Source organism: Nicotiana tomentosiformis, chromosome 4, assembly GCF_000390325.3.
Source record: "Nicotiana tomentosiformis chromosome 4, ASM39032v3, whole genome shotgun sequence".
NCBI lineage: Eukaryota > Viridiplantae > Streptophyta > Magnoliopsida > Solanales > Solanaceae > Nicotiana > Nicotiana tomentosiformis.
The window spans coordinates 7,794,599-7,811,642 of record NC_090815.1 but is presented as its reverse complement, the minus strand read 5'-3'; the positions used below and the strand labels follow the sequence as shown (position 1 = coordinate 7,811,642).

General features: G+C 36.9%; 1 protein-coding gene across 1 annotated transcript; it reads left to right on the top strand.

Moving 5' to 3' along the window:
- The first annotated feature begins 9,926 nt into the window (after window positions 1-9,926).
- On the top strand, window positions 9,927-16,268 carry LOC104108734 (zinc finger protein 4-like). The gene is made up of 2 exons (XM_009617841.4): window positions 9,927-10,356; window positions 15,050-16,268. The coding sequence occupies exon 2, from the start codon at window positions 15,115-15,117 to the stop codon at window positions 15,853-15,855; it is 741 nt and encodes a 246-aa protein (XP_009616136.1). The 5' UTR covers window positions 9,927-10,356; window positions 15,050-15,114; the 3' UTR covers window positions 15,856-16,268.
- Window positions 16,269-17,044: the final 776 nt, after the last annotated feature.

Below are 17,044 nucleotides of genomic sequence, written 5' to 3'. Positions count from 1 at the left end.
AAAGCTCATCTCACACTTGTCTCACCATCTGAATGGGGCACCCTTCTGGGTCAATCTGGTCACTGGGGCTCCTACGGATGAAACCCCCTCCACGAATCGGCGATACTAACCTCCCAAACCCAAAAAACTCCGGATCTATGTAGTTGAAGTAAGTCTAGGCTAATTCTGAACTGCCTTAATCTTCTTAAGATCCACATTTATGCCCTATGCTGATATGACGTGCCCCAAAAAGGTGACTGAGTCTAGCCAAAACTCATACTTTGAAAACTTAGCATATAGTTGGCTATCTCTCAGGGTCTGGAGTACAATCTGAAGATGCTTCTTGCGCTCCTCTCGACTGCGGGAGTAGATCAAGATATTATCAATGAATACCACCACAAAAGAATCCAAATAGAGTTTGAACACCAGGTACATCAAATCCATAAATGATTTTGGGGAATTTATCAGTCTAAATGACATCACTAGGAACTCATAATGCCTATAACGAGTCTGGAAAGCTGTCTTAGGGACATCATGTGCCCTATTCTTCAACTAATGGTAGTCAGACCTCAAATCAATCTTGAAAATCACCTTGGAACTCTAAAGCTGATCAAATAAGTCATCAATCCTCGGCAACGGATATTTGTTTATGATAGTGACCTTGTTCAACTGCCGATAGTCTATACATATCCTCATCGATCCATCTTTCTTCTTCACGAACAGTACAGGCGCACCCCAGACGAGACACTTGGTCTAATGAAGCCCTTATCAATCAAATCTTGTAACTGCTCATTCAACTCTAGCGGGGCCATATGATATGGTGGAATAGAAATGGGTTGATTGCCCAGAGCCAAATCAATACAGAAGCCTCATAAGACATGGCAGGCCTATCACTGGCCTGTGTCGCAACAACCAGCTGAATTACCCCAACTGTCGGTGTTGTTGAAGCCTGATACTAGGGAGCCATCTGCTCTGGAGTGTGAGTAGTGGGAGTCTGTGCTCATCCCCCAGCCCGTGAGACGGCTGGTGTTACCGAAAATGTACCGTTCTAGGCCACACCCTCCATAAGGCTCATCAAACGTACTAGAGCATCCTAAAGCACTAGAGTAGCTATGAACCCCTCCGAGACCTGAGCTGGTCTAACGAGTACAGTTTGAACTGGTACTTCCTCCTCAAGATCTACCTAAGGCTCCACTGCGGACTGCCACTCGAGCTCTAGGCTAAGATCTGCATCTGGCTCGACTTCGACCTCTGGCGCAACCTCTGCCTCTGCCTCTAGTTGTAGTTGTCATAGGGGGCTCTGGCTCCTGTCCGGCGGTAGATGTAGTTCATGTTCTCACCATCTGTGAGAGGACACGAGTACAAGGGTTCAATCATTAAAGATAGGATAAAAATTGCACGACAGAGTAAGAAAGAATTAATATTTTCCCTAAACTCCATAGTCTCTGGAAGATAAGTACAGACGTCTTTGTACCGTTCTTTCAGACTTTACTAATCTTGCTCGTTCGTGAGATCTAGGTAACCTAGTGATCTGATACCAACCGTTACCACCCGAAATTCCCACCCTCGGGATCGCGGTGGCGCCTAACATTTTACTTGTTAGACAAGCAAATGTTAGAATAATCTTAAGTCATTTTTTAGAAACAAATCCAATTAAACGAATGTTAATTACTGAAATAACTGTGATGAAACTGAAATAAAGTGCGGAAAGCCATAACAACTGAAATATCTAAATACATCTCTGAATCTGGTATCACAGGTGCACGAGCTACTAGAATAATACAGATAAAGGTCTGAATGAAAGTAAAGTTGTCTGAAAGAGAATACATAGCTAAGATAAAGTAGAATGGGACTTCAGAGCTATGGACATCGTGCAGCTATACCTCAAGTCTCATCTAGGTAGATGAATCCGAGCAAGTCTACAGTATGCCGCTGGGACCAACTCCGGTATCTACACAAGAAGTGCAGGGTGTGGTATGTGTACAACCGACCCCATGTACACTGTAAGTGTCGAGCCTAACTTCGACGAAATAGCGACGAGGCTATAACATAACACCTACTTAAACAACTTGTACAAGTATATATATATACGAAGAAGTAACGAACACAGTGATTAAAAATGTACAAATTGGGAGGGAACATGCGAAAGGGAAAAGATACGAGAATTACGGCAGGAGAAATATCACGTAGCTGCCAAGTAAATCATCAATAATAAAGACAAGTAATTGATAATATAAAAATGGCACGGCACCACCCTTCGTACTTTTAATCTCATCCTTATCATGAAATGATGTCATAAGTAACATAAAATGGCACGGTATTACCCTCCGTACTTTAACTCATTTCCTTGCCACAATATAATGAATAAATGTCCGGTATCACCCTTCGTGCTTTAACGCTCTTCCTTGCCATAATATAATGAATAAATAATATCGATGGCACAACATCACCCTTCGTGATTTAACTCCCCTCCTCACTTTATAAATCAATAAATGATAATATAAAAATAGCACGACATCATTCTTCATGCTTTTACACTCTTCTTACAGTGGAGCAAGGATTATATAACTTTAAAAAATAATTTAAATGCGGGAATTTGTATCTATTGTTCAATATGATACCAGGGTATCAACCTCAACTTCCAAAATATTCAACAATTATTAAATGAGCAATAAATTCAAAAAATAATGATCAAACAAATGTTAGCCTAACCCAAGCATAGATATCGTAATTAAATAGGCAATAAATCACAAATAAACAAGTTCCACCCGCATACTTTAACTCAACTACAACACGTAAGTACTCGTAACCTCACATATACATCGTACCCCACACATTTAATCACGTAGCAAATAGGCAAACAAATCATAGTCCCTCAAGTCAAGATTAACCACGATACTTACCTTGCTTCGCAACTCAAGCAATCACTCGACCATGGCCTTTTCTTTTGAACAAGCCTTCGAATCTAGTGACAAACAATTCAATATACTCAACACAAGCTGTAGTAATCAATTCCATATGAAAATGCAAAGTTTTCACATTAAAATCCAGAAAGTCAACTCAAAAGTCAACGTGGGGCCCGCGTATCGGAACCTAAAAAAATTACGAAATCCGAACACTCATTCTGATACGATTCCAACCATACAAAATTATCAAATTCTGATATCGAATGGCCCTTCAAATCCTCATTTTTCATTTTTGAAAGATTTTTATAAAAATCTCATTTTCTTCCATTCAATTCACTAATTAATGATATAATTAAGTATGAAATCAAGAAATACAACTAATTTCGGATAAAGAATACTTACCCAACTCAAACTAGTAAACAAATCCTCTGAAATCGCCCAAAACCCTAGCTCTAAACTCAAAAATGAACTAAAAATATCAAACCCACAAAATTGAGCACTTTGCCCAGGTCCTTTCGCATTTGCGGAAATTTATATCACACGTGCGGTCTCTCTTTTGTGAGAAAAATCCCGCATATGTGAAGAAGCTTGCCAGGCCATATTCCGGACCTACGAAAATTTAAGTCGCATGTGCGACTGCGCAGAAGCCCTACACGAACCGCAGAAGCGGCCGTTACACCTGCGCTCAAAGCTTCACAGAAGCGAAGCTTCCAACCCTAGCCTCAACGTCGCAGAAGCGACATAGCTCGCGCAGAAGCAGAGTCGCACATGCGCTCTAAAATGTCGCAAGTGCGAAGCACTAGAACCAGAATTGCCCAAGCATGAAAAGTGATCTGAAACTCATCCGAGCCACTCAAGACCCCATCCGAATATACCAACAAGTCCCGTAATATAACGCGGACCTACTCGAGATCTCAAATTACGTCAAATAACGTCAAAACTATAAATCACACCTCGATTCGAACTTAATGCATTTATGAAATTTCAATTCTATAACTCGCGCCGAAATATGTCAAATCAATCCGGAATAACCTCAAATTTTGCATGTAAGTCCCAAATGACATAACAAATCTATTACAACTCTCGGAATCGCAATCCGATCCCGATATCAACAAAGACAGTTTGTGGTCAAACTTGAGAATTCTTTAAACCTTTAAATGTTTGTGAAATCTTCTATGCACATATTTTCTCTTTTTTCCAATCTCTTTTTCACGGACCAATGTATTCTTAGTTTTTAACTTTTTAAAATTGCAGGAACACTCAAGCTTTTATTTTATTTTCTTATTGGACATACAATCTCTTTATTTATACCTCTACTTTAAATAAATAGAGCAACAATAAACTTAGTGTAATCTCACATGTGGGGTCTGGAGAGGATAATGTATACGTAGACCTTACCCCTACCTTGTGGAGGTAGAGATGTTATTTTCGATAGACCTTCGGCTCAAGAAATAGTAAAAATTAAGTGACAAACAGTACCAACAATAATATAATAGGAACAAATGGCACAACATGTAATATAAAAAACCAAGAAAAAATAAAATAATTTTATAACAAATTATATATGTACGTATGTGATGACCCAAAAGGTCACCTTATATTTTAGAACTCGAATCTGCGCTCTTAAGCCTTAAAAATCTCATTTTTACCCTCTTCGATTTGTGTGCGCAATCCGGGCAGGTTTCAGGAAAGCTTTTATGTTGAAAACTAATGAAAATAAGAATTTTTGCCTTAAAAATTGATTTTAGTTGACTACGGTCAACATATTTGGTAAACGGGTCCGGATTCGTATTTTGATGGTCCCGGTAGGTCTGTATCGAATTATGGGACCTGGGCGTATGCCCGGAATCGAATTTGGAGGTCCCTAGCTTGAGTTATGAATTTTTGATGAAAATTAAAAGTTTGAAAATTATTTTTTTTTAAGAATTGATTGATATTTGGCATTGTTAGTATCAGATCCGTATTTTGATTCCGGAGCCCGGTACAGATTCATTATGATATTTAAGACATGTCTGTGAAATTTGGTGAGAAATGGAGTTGATCTAACGTTATTCGGACGTCCAGTTGAGAAATTAGAAGTTTTAAAGTGTTCTTGAAAATTTCATTTGAATTGGTGCCAAATTTAGAGTTTTAAGTATTATTTTGGCGATTTGATCACGCGAGCAAGTTTGTATGATATTTTAAGACTTGTGTGCATGTTTGGTTTGGAGCCCCGAGGGGTCGGGTGAGTTTCGGATAGGCAACAGGATGTTTTGGACTTGGAAAAATCTGGTTTCTGCAGATCCTGGTGTCTGGCATATCCTTCTTCGCGTTCGAAGGTCCTCTCGCGAACGTGAAGAGTAAATTGGTGAGGCTGAGACTTCTTCTTAGCGAACGCGAAGGCCTGGTCGCGAACTCGAAGTGATGGGGGATTTACCCTTCGCGAACGCGACCTGACCATCGCGAACGCAAAGCACTTGGGGACCTGGGGGAGGGTTGGTCATGTTCTTCTACGCGAACGCGTCCATTGGGTCGCGAACGCGAAGTCTAGGGGGGAGTTGCCTTACGCGAATGCGTAGGAAGACTCGCGAACACGAAGGCCTTAGGCCGCTGTGCATCGCGATCGCGACAGGCCTCTCACGAACGCGATGAAGGCCTGTCTAGTGTCTTAAAACAAACTCCAAACACGGGTTTGAGCCTCTTCAACATTTTCAAGAACCAAACGGGTCGAGGCAATTTTCAACAGTCATTTTCTTCCCCAAAGTATTGGTAAGTGATTTTAAACCATTTTCTTTCAATTACCCATTACTTTTCTTGAATTTTTAACCAAAAATTTAGAGTTTTTATGGTAGAATTAGGGGTTAGGGTAGAAACTAGGGATTTCGGAAATTTGGGGATTTAGACCTCGACTTGAGGTCGGATTCCACAACCAATTATATATTCGGGCTCGGGGGTGAATGGGTAAAAAGATTTTGGTCAGAACCTCGGGCTTTGATCAAGCGGGCCCGGGGTCGATTTTTTGACTTTTTGGAGGAAAAATTGAGAAATTTAATTTATGCAATATAATTGATTCCTTTAGCAATATTTGATATTATCGAGTTATTTTTGAATAGATACGAGTGGTTTGGAGGTGAATTCCAAAGGAAAGGCTGTGATTGAGAATTAAGTGGTCTTCGAAGCGAGGTAATTATTGTGTCTAGCCCTAACTTGAGGGAATTAGGGACCTTAGATTATTTGCTAAGTGAAATTCATGTGAGCGGCGTATATGTGAGGTGACGAGTACTTATGCACCACCAATTTACTTATTTTTCGTGTTTCTCTGTTTTTCTTATATTGTCTTATTCCTATGCCAAATTGCTATGTGTTATACTAGTGTTGTTCAAATTATCGTTCTTACCATGTTTACAGAATTTTCTAGTGATAATTGAGTTTTTATTTCAAAGTTGAGATTGATATTATGGAATCAAATATTGAAGTAAGGTTTGTACTTGTTATTCTATCTCTCTGTTATTATTTTTGCATTGCATTATGGTAAGAGAGAGTGTTAATACACGAAGAGTGATGTCGTGCCATATTGTGAGTGTTAATGCATGAAGGGTGATGTCATGCCATATTGTGAGTGTTAATGCACGAAGGGTGATGTCGTACCATATTGTGAGTGTTAATGCACGAATGGTGATGTCGTGCCATATTGTGAGTGTTAATGCACGAAGGGTGATGCCGTGCCATATTGTGAGTGTTAATGCACGAAAGGTGATGCCGTGTTATTTTGTGAGTGTTAATGCACGAAGGGTGATGTTGTGCCATGACATGAGAGTAAAAGCACGAAGGGTGATGCCATGCTGTTTCTATTAATTTTATGGTGAGATTGAGAGTAAAAGCACGAAGGGTGATACCGTGTATTTTTCTTTACTGTATTCCCTATTCATGTTGATTCATGGTATATTGACTGCTCCGGTGATCATTCTGTTGTAGTTCTTTATCTACATCCCCTCAGTATGTCTCCCCTCCCGATATTTCCTATTTAGTTCTTTATTTCTGTTATTTGCGTATACACTGTTAAATTGTATAGGTTGATTGTAGGTGCCTTACCTTAGCCTCGTCACTACTTCGTCGAGGTTAGGCTCGACACTTACCAGTACATGGGGTCGGTTGTACTGATGCTGTACTCTGCACTTTCTGTGCAGATTTTGATACCGGCTCAGGTTGATCGAGATTTGCTATTGGTCCGCTGTCCGAAGACTCAAGGTAGATATGTCGGCGTTCACAGACCTTGAAATCTCTGTCTATCTTTTTATGTCCTACTGTTTTCTTTCATTCAGACAGTTATATTTTTTTCAGACTATTACTTGTAGTAAATTCTAGAATGCTCGTGAATTGTGACTCCAGATCCAGGTGGTAGTAATTAATATAGTTTTATAATATTCTGCACTTATTATATTTTATTTTAGTTAATTATTGTTATTTACTGAATGAAAATAAGGAATTGGTTTAATGATTCTCTAACGTTGGCTTGCCTGCCAAGTGAAATATTAGTCTCCATCATTGTCCCGTCGGTGGAAAATTTCGGATCGTGACAACTTATATACAAAGTTGAACCATAGTGAAAGACTAAAATTTATGTACACAAAAAATAAAGACTAAATCTATCTGTGAGTATTAAAATGGAAAATACTCAATGTTTTAAAGGAGCTTAGAGTAGCAAGCTAATTTTCATTGCTTAAAATGATAATTTATTTTTAAAAACATAACTTTAACAATGCAATGTAAAGTTACAATAAGCCGTAATAGTTCAAAGACGGATTTTTTATTTTAATTTTAAATTAATATAGTTTATTTCATGATACAACAATAATTGTTGCATATAATATTTATTCTTTCACGCAAAATCTCTGTCATTACAAATAGTGAGTTATCTAATATTTGATCTTCAGTTAAAAAGAAAATTTTCATGCTTATGCTAGAGGTCACATTAGACTTCAAGAAAATTACCAGAAATTACTTTCTAAATACCACATTAAAAGAAAGAAATTTTTATTGTGCATTTGCAAATAAAATAAAAGAAAAATATATTCTACAACTTTGAGGTACTTTGGATGGTATAATTATGCTATTTGGTCCTCTAATTACCAAAAGTACTACAACCGTGCATTGCCTCTTGTAAATATGTTTAAGCAAAAAAAAATATAAAATTATAACAAAAAAAACAAATTAAACTGAGAATACCATAAAATGAGAATGATAAGTAAGAATGAGTCTTGCATTTTTTCAGCTATTGAATATTTTTAATATTATTTTATGTAATATTGAAAATTTTAATACTTGATGATTACTCTCTATTCTTTTGCTATTTAAAATTTTAACCATTAATCTTAATGGTCCAGCTAACGATATATATACATGTGTGTGTGTTAACATGTATAATTTATTTATACGGGCTCGAAAAAATAAACTGTGAATCTAATTATTTTTTTATGTAAGGATTTAGAAAGAAACTCGACATGTAATATAGTACTAGCATGGGCCATCTTTTACTAGTAGTAGTAATAAAGAGGGTGCAAGTCACAGTTGGTAGGCGGAAGCAGACTGAATTATAAGGACAAAAAATATTCCTTATTATTCTATGCAGGTCTGCAGAATTGCATGGTAAGTGAAATATTGTATCATAAGAGGCATGGCGGACATGCACAAAAGAAGAGTAGGTAATGAATCAGAAAAAAAAAATTATTCTTGAAAAATATTTATCTGCACTCAATATTCACATCAAGTTAAATAGTTACAATAACATACCCAGTATAGTATTACAAGTGAGGTGTGGGAGGATAGTGTGTATACAAATATTATCCCTATTTAATAAGATAGAGAGATCGTTTTCGATAGACCCTCGGCTAAAAAAAATGAAAAGAGAAAAAAGGGAAGAAGACGAAGAAGAAAGAGGAAGAAGAAAGAAAAAAAGAAAAAAAAGAAAGAGACAAAGGATGAATAAGGAAAATGGGAGAAAAAGAAACAATAACAAGTAAAAGAAAAAATAGCAACAAATAGTAACAATCAAGAAAATACGATACACGAAGCGAACAAAATAATAGGCAAATACTAGAGGTCAAAGAATACGAAAAAATAAAAGCGCTACTAATACCACTAGAAAAGAATGGGGAACTCTCGACTACCTTCTAACCTTCTATCATAATCTTCGTCCTCCAGATTCTTCTATCTTGGGTCATTGTCCTCAGTGATTTGAAGTATACTAGCATCATGTCATGTTTAATCACCTCTTCCTAACACTTCTTTGGTCTACCTCTTCCTCTTCTCATACCGCCATGACTTGCATTATTAGTTTAGTGTAAACATTATATACTAGTAAAAAAAAATTTTGTTTATCCTCCCCCATTATTAGTTTATTGTAAACACTAGTACGTACGAGTAAACTTTTTCTTATTTGTCCTCTCAGAGACGGATATAATTCGTAAGTTATGAATTGATTCGTACTCCTTTTTATTTTTTGAATCCATTTATAAAAATTCTGATTCCGCCCCTAACACAGTCACAGTCAGTCCCACCCCTTTAAAACTTTAGTTACATCTTTTCTCCTAATCACTTTAAAAGTGGACACAGATTTGAGAGAAAAAAGTAGAAGACGACAGAGAATCTTTGGTGGGACTAACGACATGAAATGACTAATATAACTGTTTTGCTGCTTTCTTTCAACTTAGAATCTCATCCTTTTAGCTACTCCACTTTGGATTTTTCTTGAAATTCCCAAATTTTAACAAACATGGGAAGAGAGTTAAACTATACTTATGTCGTCTTTCATGAACCTACCTTTTTCCTTTTCTTTAGTTTAACTCCAATTATCTTTTTCTCTGACCCATCTGACATCCCACAATTGTCCCTCCCATAATTTCTAATATATGGGCGGATTAATGATTTAGACTTTGAAATTTGTTTAAATTTGGCTATATCATTACTTATTTAATTTATTTGACTCGAAATCAATATTTGTTCTTATTTAGTGTATATTCTAACAAATATAAAAGGTATGAGCCGAAGATTTGTTGTTGCTTGTTATTATTATTTTTCTTCCATAGCTTTTTCAAAATTATATTTTCTTTTTTATTACTTTTGTGATTATCCTTTTCTTGAAATCGTATTTTTTTTTATATTACTGTTATGATTATATTTTTCTTGAGCCGAGGGTATATCTTCTCTGAAATTTGCTTACAAACTACTCTCCCTACACTAAATCCTCCCTTGCATGTAATCCCACCTCCCCTCCCCCAACCAAACAAACAAACTGACCTTGGGTTTCTCATAATTAAACATGAAGAACACCTCAATCCCCACTTCTAAAGTTCCTTTTACTTATATACTTTGAAGTGGGCCTATTTGGATACACCACCATATTTTGTCCTTTGATGAAAAAAGTACTATTGGTACCACTTAACAGCAACAACTTTCCTTCTCATCAAGAACATGTATGCTATTGCTAGCACAGGTATCTTTGTTAGTTTATTTTGTTCTTGTATGCTTTTAATTTGGTGTTTTCAGCTCTCAGTTTTTTCTTATTATCATGAATTGATTCTATAAGGGGTGTTTCAACCGAAGCTTTTGTGTTTTTGTTGTTGGATTGGACTTTGATGAAACAAACATCGGCTAGCTTATGCTTAATCATTCTTGTGTTTTAAATCTTGATGTGTTTTAAGTTTAGAAGGAATAGTCTCTCTTTTTCTTCAAATGAATACTACGTGCATGATTTAAGTTCATAAAAGAAATTAAAATCTGTATCCTATGCTGTTCTCTTTAACTACTTGATGAAATTAAAGTGTGTTGCTATTCTTTTTCTTTTTCTTCAATCTTGAATTTTGATCACACAATACACTCTACATATTCAGCATATGAGAGAGAGAATTTCGTGCAAGAATTTATCATGTCTCTTGTTGTAAATTGGAGGTTATATACTATGTTCTTACTTTCGAGTATAAACAAAATTTTCAGTTCACAAACTCTGTATATAGATCTAGTTTCAATTGATATCCTTTTTGTAAAGTTTCTGATCTTGGGTTAGAAGGCAAGTCTTAGTCTTCCTTAATAACCACATACATCTTGTATGGTTAATTATTTCTGTATTGGTTGCTCACTTGGTCCTTATTGATCTAAGTCCAACATATGAGTAAATTAAAAAAGAAAAAAATCCATCACTAATTATCTTGTCTCATCAATTGTCGGAAAAATTGTTGCAACTGGATTTTTTTTTGTTTTTTTTCCTTAGGCTTTCAACTTTACTAAGAGCTATAAATAATAGGAGTAAAAGTCGATAAAACTGCTTTCTTGATTGCTAGATGAGCTTCCTGTTCCACCATTCTACCTTATACATGTATGAGACTGTAAATATTATTTGTAAAGATATGTGTCATGTATTTATTAAGTCGGTATAATACCCGGCATGAGACCCGGTACCAGAATATGACAAATCTCTGAAATGCTCTCTTATTGGTATACTTGGCTACTTGTCCAAGGGTGATCACATGAGCTTTGTTTGCACATATCATGGATTTAGTTTTCAGCAGAAATTAGAAAAATATAGATGTTAATCAATTTTTCTTCTAATTTGGACCTTGCAACCCCATTCTAAAAATGGTAGAACTTGATCGCAACTCTAGCTTAAATTCTAATCAGCTGAAGTTTAACCATGTTCATGTATTAATTTATCACTCAACTAAGTTTTAGTTTCAGATTAAGATAACTTCCCTTCATGTGATCTTTAATGTTCCTGTCACGACCCCAATTCACCATTCGTTAGTTATCGTGATGACACATAGTCTCTAAGATTAGGTAAGCCTAATAATTTGCGAAAATGCATAAAATAAAACTGAAGCCCAATTCTCAACATATGAAATAAATATAAAACTGCAATTTAATAATTTCAACTCCCAAAACCCGGTAGAAATAAGTCACAAGCTTTTAAGAATTTATTCTGAGTATCTCAATACATCAGAGTCTAAAGAGAAATCAGGAAGACAACATATTAAGGATAGAGGGGGACTCCGAGGTCTGCGGACGCTGGCAGATGTACCTTGAAGTCTATGTATATAGCTAGTTCATTGATAACTGGTCTGATAAAAAGTATCTGGATCTGCACAAAAAGATGTGCAGAAGCGTGGTATGAGTACACCACAGCGGTACCCAGTAAGTGTCAAGCCTAACCTCGGTAGAGTAGTGACGAGGTCAGGTCAGGCCCTACTGGAAATAATAGAAAAGTAAGACAGAGGTTATAATAATATAACGAAATGACTGAGAAGTGAACAACGCAACAAATAGACGTAAACAACAGGGGCGCTCCCGAGGTACCGCCTCATAGTCCCAAAAGTAATATGCAGTGCAGGGGGATCTCTCGAGGAACCGTCTCGTAGTCCCAAAAGTAAATATGTAGTACATGGGGATCTCCCGAGTAAACACCTCGTAGTCCCAAAGTAAATATGCAGTACAAGGGGATCTCCCGAGGAACTGCCTCGTAGTCCCTAAAGTAAATATGCAGTATAGGGGGATCTCCCGAGGAAATGCCTCGTAGTCCCAAAGTAAATATGTAACAGATATCCAAAGGGAACAACGAATTTACAGCAAGAATCTCACAGTTACAGATTTAAATCAAATCAAATAAGCAGGTAATTCAGCTAAGCATGTTGCACATATTGCAAGTAAGAGTTAGGGCACGTAGACATATGATACTAGAGTGAACATGATCACTACATATACTAAAGCAACTCAGTTAAAGAATTTAAAAGAAGACTACTCAGCAAGAACCGATATTTCCAAGTTTAGACCGTGTACGCACTCGTCACCTCGCGTACACGGCGCTCACATATCACAAAATATTACAACAATATCAAATCCTAAGAAGGTTCCTCCCCTCCCCCCACAGGGTTAGACAAACCACTTATTTTAAGTCAAGCTCAATCAGTCAATAAGAATGCCTTTCTCTCAATTTTCCGACTCCGATCGGCTCGAATCTCAAGTTTTTCCGTGAATTCTCTCTGAAAATCGCCCAAAACCGTGTTGGAAATGTCCAAAAAAATGACAAAAACTCGGAACCCTCTGTTTTTGTACACTGCCCAGAGGTTTCGCTTATGCGGAATTTTAAACCGCATCTACGGTTCCGCTTTTGCGGTAAATCTCCTGCTTCTGCGACAGCCTTTGCTTTTGCGGACAAGGAGTCCGCATTTGCAGACTTGCTTCTGCGATGAAGCGTCCGCTTCTGCGGTCCAAGACCCTCTTAGCCCAGGCCGCATCCGTGACCATTGTGTCGCTTCTGCGGCCGCGCTTCTGCGATGCCTCATCCACTTCTGCGGACCATCCGCTTCTGCGATGCCAGGCTCGCTTCTGCGAGCTCGCACCTGCAAGCCAAATTCCGCAGGTGCGATTGCATAAGTAGGCAGCAGCAAGTTTCAATTGTTCTAAGTCCAAATTTGATCCGTTAACCATCTGAAACTCACCCGAGGTCCCCAGGACCTCAACCAAATATACTAACAAGTCCTAAAACATCATACGAACTTAATCGAAACCTCAAATCATATCAAACAACGCTAAAATCAGGAATCATGCTCCAATTCAAGCTTAATGAAACTTAGAAATTCCAACTTCTACATTCGATGCTGAAACCTATCAAATCAAGTTCGATTGACCTCAAATTTTGCACATAAGTCCTAAATGACATAACAGACCTATAAAAAATTTTAGAACTGGATTCCGACCTCGATATCAAAAAGTCAACTCCTCGGTCAAACTTCCAAGCTTAGATTTCTATTTTTGTCATTTCAAGCCTAATTTAACTACGGACTTCCAAATAATTTTTCGGACACGCTTTTAAGTCCAAAATCACCATACGGAGCTATTGAAATTATCAAAACTCTATTCCGGGGTCGTTTACACATAAGTCAACATCCTGTCAATAATTTTCAACTTAAGTTTTCATCCTTGAGACCAAGTGTCTCAATTCATTCCGAAACCTCACCGGACCCGAACTGACTACCCCGGCAAGTTACATAACAGCTATAAAGTACTGAATGAGCAATAAATGGGGAACGAGGCTACAACTCTCAAAACGACTAACCGGGTCGTTACACTACCTCGTCCAACATTTTTAACATCTCCAATCATCATAGTACGTATCTTTGGATTAGTTCATTGCGAGGTCTATATAGGATTGGGTTGAGACATCTGAGACGATCTTCTTCCTTTTAATCCTCTATGTCTACTACTTGTACTATTTTCTCATTTTATCATTTCTGATCTTGTCCAATCTTGTTCAATCCACACCCATCTTAGCGTTCATATTTTTAAAACAACCATCTTGTAGATATGTTGAGCATTTAATGCTCAACATTTACTCCTAAACATTATTGATCTCACAATAGATCTATAAAACTTGCCTTTAACTTTTTAATGTGTCTTCCAATCGCATAACGCTCCTATAACTCTCCTCCATCTTAGGCATCCAATTTGTTACATCTTGATTTGTTATACTATCATTTTGTTGCAAGATTGAGCCGAAAGTATTTGACCAATCGTCTATATTTAGGAACTACAATCTTGTCTAATCTCACTTCATCATCATTGTTCTTACATACATCATATTTCTACTTACCATGTATGCTATTTATAATTTCATCCATCACTAGGATAAACAAGTACTGGACTCAATGCTGTTTCCAAAATGTTAAATACTATACATAAAAGTTAAACTATTTATATTCAATTTTAGTATATTGGTAGTTTTCTAAAATTATTGTGAAGATGAATAGTGAGATCAAGTAATTGATGCAATGAAGCTTTGGTCAAAACTAACTTAACAGGCTAATTCTGTGCCATATTGATTGTTGACTAGTGACTACTATGATTCTCATCCAGTATTTCGTGTGTCTCTCTCTAATCGTCGTCAGTGAAGTAATAATTATAAATTTAGGAAGTTTTTATTGTCCTAGGCAAAGGTTACAAAGAACTTTTTGACACTAAATTGAGTTTCAGCTGTCTGCAATATTGTGAAGTTTGTATATGACTACTAAAAATGACTCCCAATATGTAGTATTTTTCAAGATTTGGTTGTTGCATTGATTGGATTTTCTTTCTCAAACTGATATGTTTATGTTACAATATAATATACTCAGTCAACCCCTTTTTCTTGTCACGTACAGGGCGATGTGGTTTTGTTAGATCTTGATATTGATCACTACATTCTGTAAATTAGTTTCTCCATAAGATGGAAATATCAAACTTTGACATTGAAGTACAAGTCTCATCTGGAATTGATTCTGATATCACTAGTCAGGTCGCGTCTAACATTGAGTTTTCTAAATTAAGTTCAGAACATCTGTCACTTGACTTGTCTCTCAGCTTCAAATCTAGTACCGATGAATTTGCCAGCCAAGATTCGATAGGCTTTTCAGTATCCAGCACGTGCGAAAGCAGCAATGAACCTGTAACACAAAATTCAGGAGGAGAAACAGCAGTTAGAAGAGTTTTCACTTGCAATTTCTGCAATCGTAAATTCTACAGTTCACAGGCTCTTGGTGGTCATCAGAATGCACACAAACGAGAAAGAACGTTAGCAAAACGAGCAATGAGAATGGGCATTTTCTCAGATCAAAGGTATGCTAATTTGGCTGCTCTGCCATTGCACGGGCCTAGTGCGCGTTCCTTAGGAATCAAAGCGCATTCTTCAGTGCACCCTCAGGGTTTTCCACCAACAATGAGATCACTTGATTTCAAGACAAGCGCGAGATTTGAATATGGACAACAGCAGAGTCCGCCATTATACGTGGAGGATATCGACGAGGCTGATCAATTATTATGGCCTGGTAGTTTTCGCCAAGTAACTAACACTGTTGGCTCTCATCATCCTACTTTTGCTTTTGCTGGATGTTCAAATATGACTTCCCTAGAATGGACTCCATCTGTTGAAAAAGATGAATTGACACCAGATCTTACACTGAAGCTTTGAGCAATTGAAATAGCAGATTACTTCCTCAATTTCGATCTCTTACTTACTCTGTACCAACAATGTGTGCATTTTGGAATATATAACTTAACGGATTTGGATTCAAGATCTTTGTTTTGATCTACTACCAGCTCAGGTCCAGTGACTTGAGAATGTTAATTAGGTGATTGATGTACAATCTGAACATGAAGGGGAGCCTTGGAGCAATAATAAGTTGTTTATGTGTGAACTATAGGTTAGAGTTCGAACCGTGCAAGCAGCCACTAATGCTTGCATTAGGTTAGGTTGTTCATATTCCCAAACCCTACGTGAATGCGGGATGCTTTGTGCATCGGGCTGCCATTTTTGTTGTACAATCTGAATGTATTTTATTACAAATTGTAACAATTTTCCTTTTATAAATGTTGCTTTAAGTAGGGTGTGATTGTTATTGACTATAATATAGGGTAAAAATCCCTTGAGTGTGTGGTCTATCCATTTGGAAAGATTTTAATCCTAATAGAGAAACAATCAATGTTGTGTTTGTACTAACTGCCTGAGAGATTATGTATATTTCGAATTGTAATTACTTTTCCTCACCAAGCTCTAGTGGTATTAATGTTGTGTTTCCTCTTCCTCCTGCTTCTTCTTCTCTTGAAATTAGTTAAACACCGCCAATCAATATGTTATTAACGATTTCTTATACATTGTATAACATAGGTACGATTTAGCAATCCGTTAAAACTTGTATAAAATTTAATGTGACAGGTAGAATGAAGACAGTACCAAAATCAGTCCAACAAAATTTGTGAACAATTCAATAACATATGCAAGTTTTGCCAATCTGGCAGTACTTGTGAATAATATAAAATAGGTGAAATATCGAAGATAACACCTAAGTCTTACCAATCCAGCAAAATTTGTAAATAATTAAACAACAAAACTAAATATTGCCCATCCAATACGATATTGTAATAAAAATAATTAGTCCTTAAAGTCTAGTCTCACGGGTACTAATTAGCACAGGTAGGTACCACGTACCATGCTGAAGTATCAACAACCCGTGCTGGGATTACAAGTATCTGTGCTGAGCATGGGTAGGTTCGTAGGGGTGTACAAACCAAACCTATAACCCGCACTAACCCGATAATTTAAGTCAACCTAAAAAAAAACTCGACTAGTGGTTTGGTTTGGCTTAGTTTGGTATTGAAAA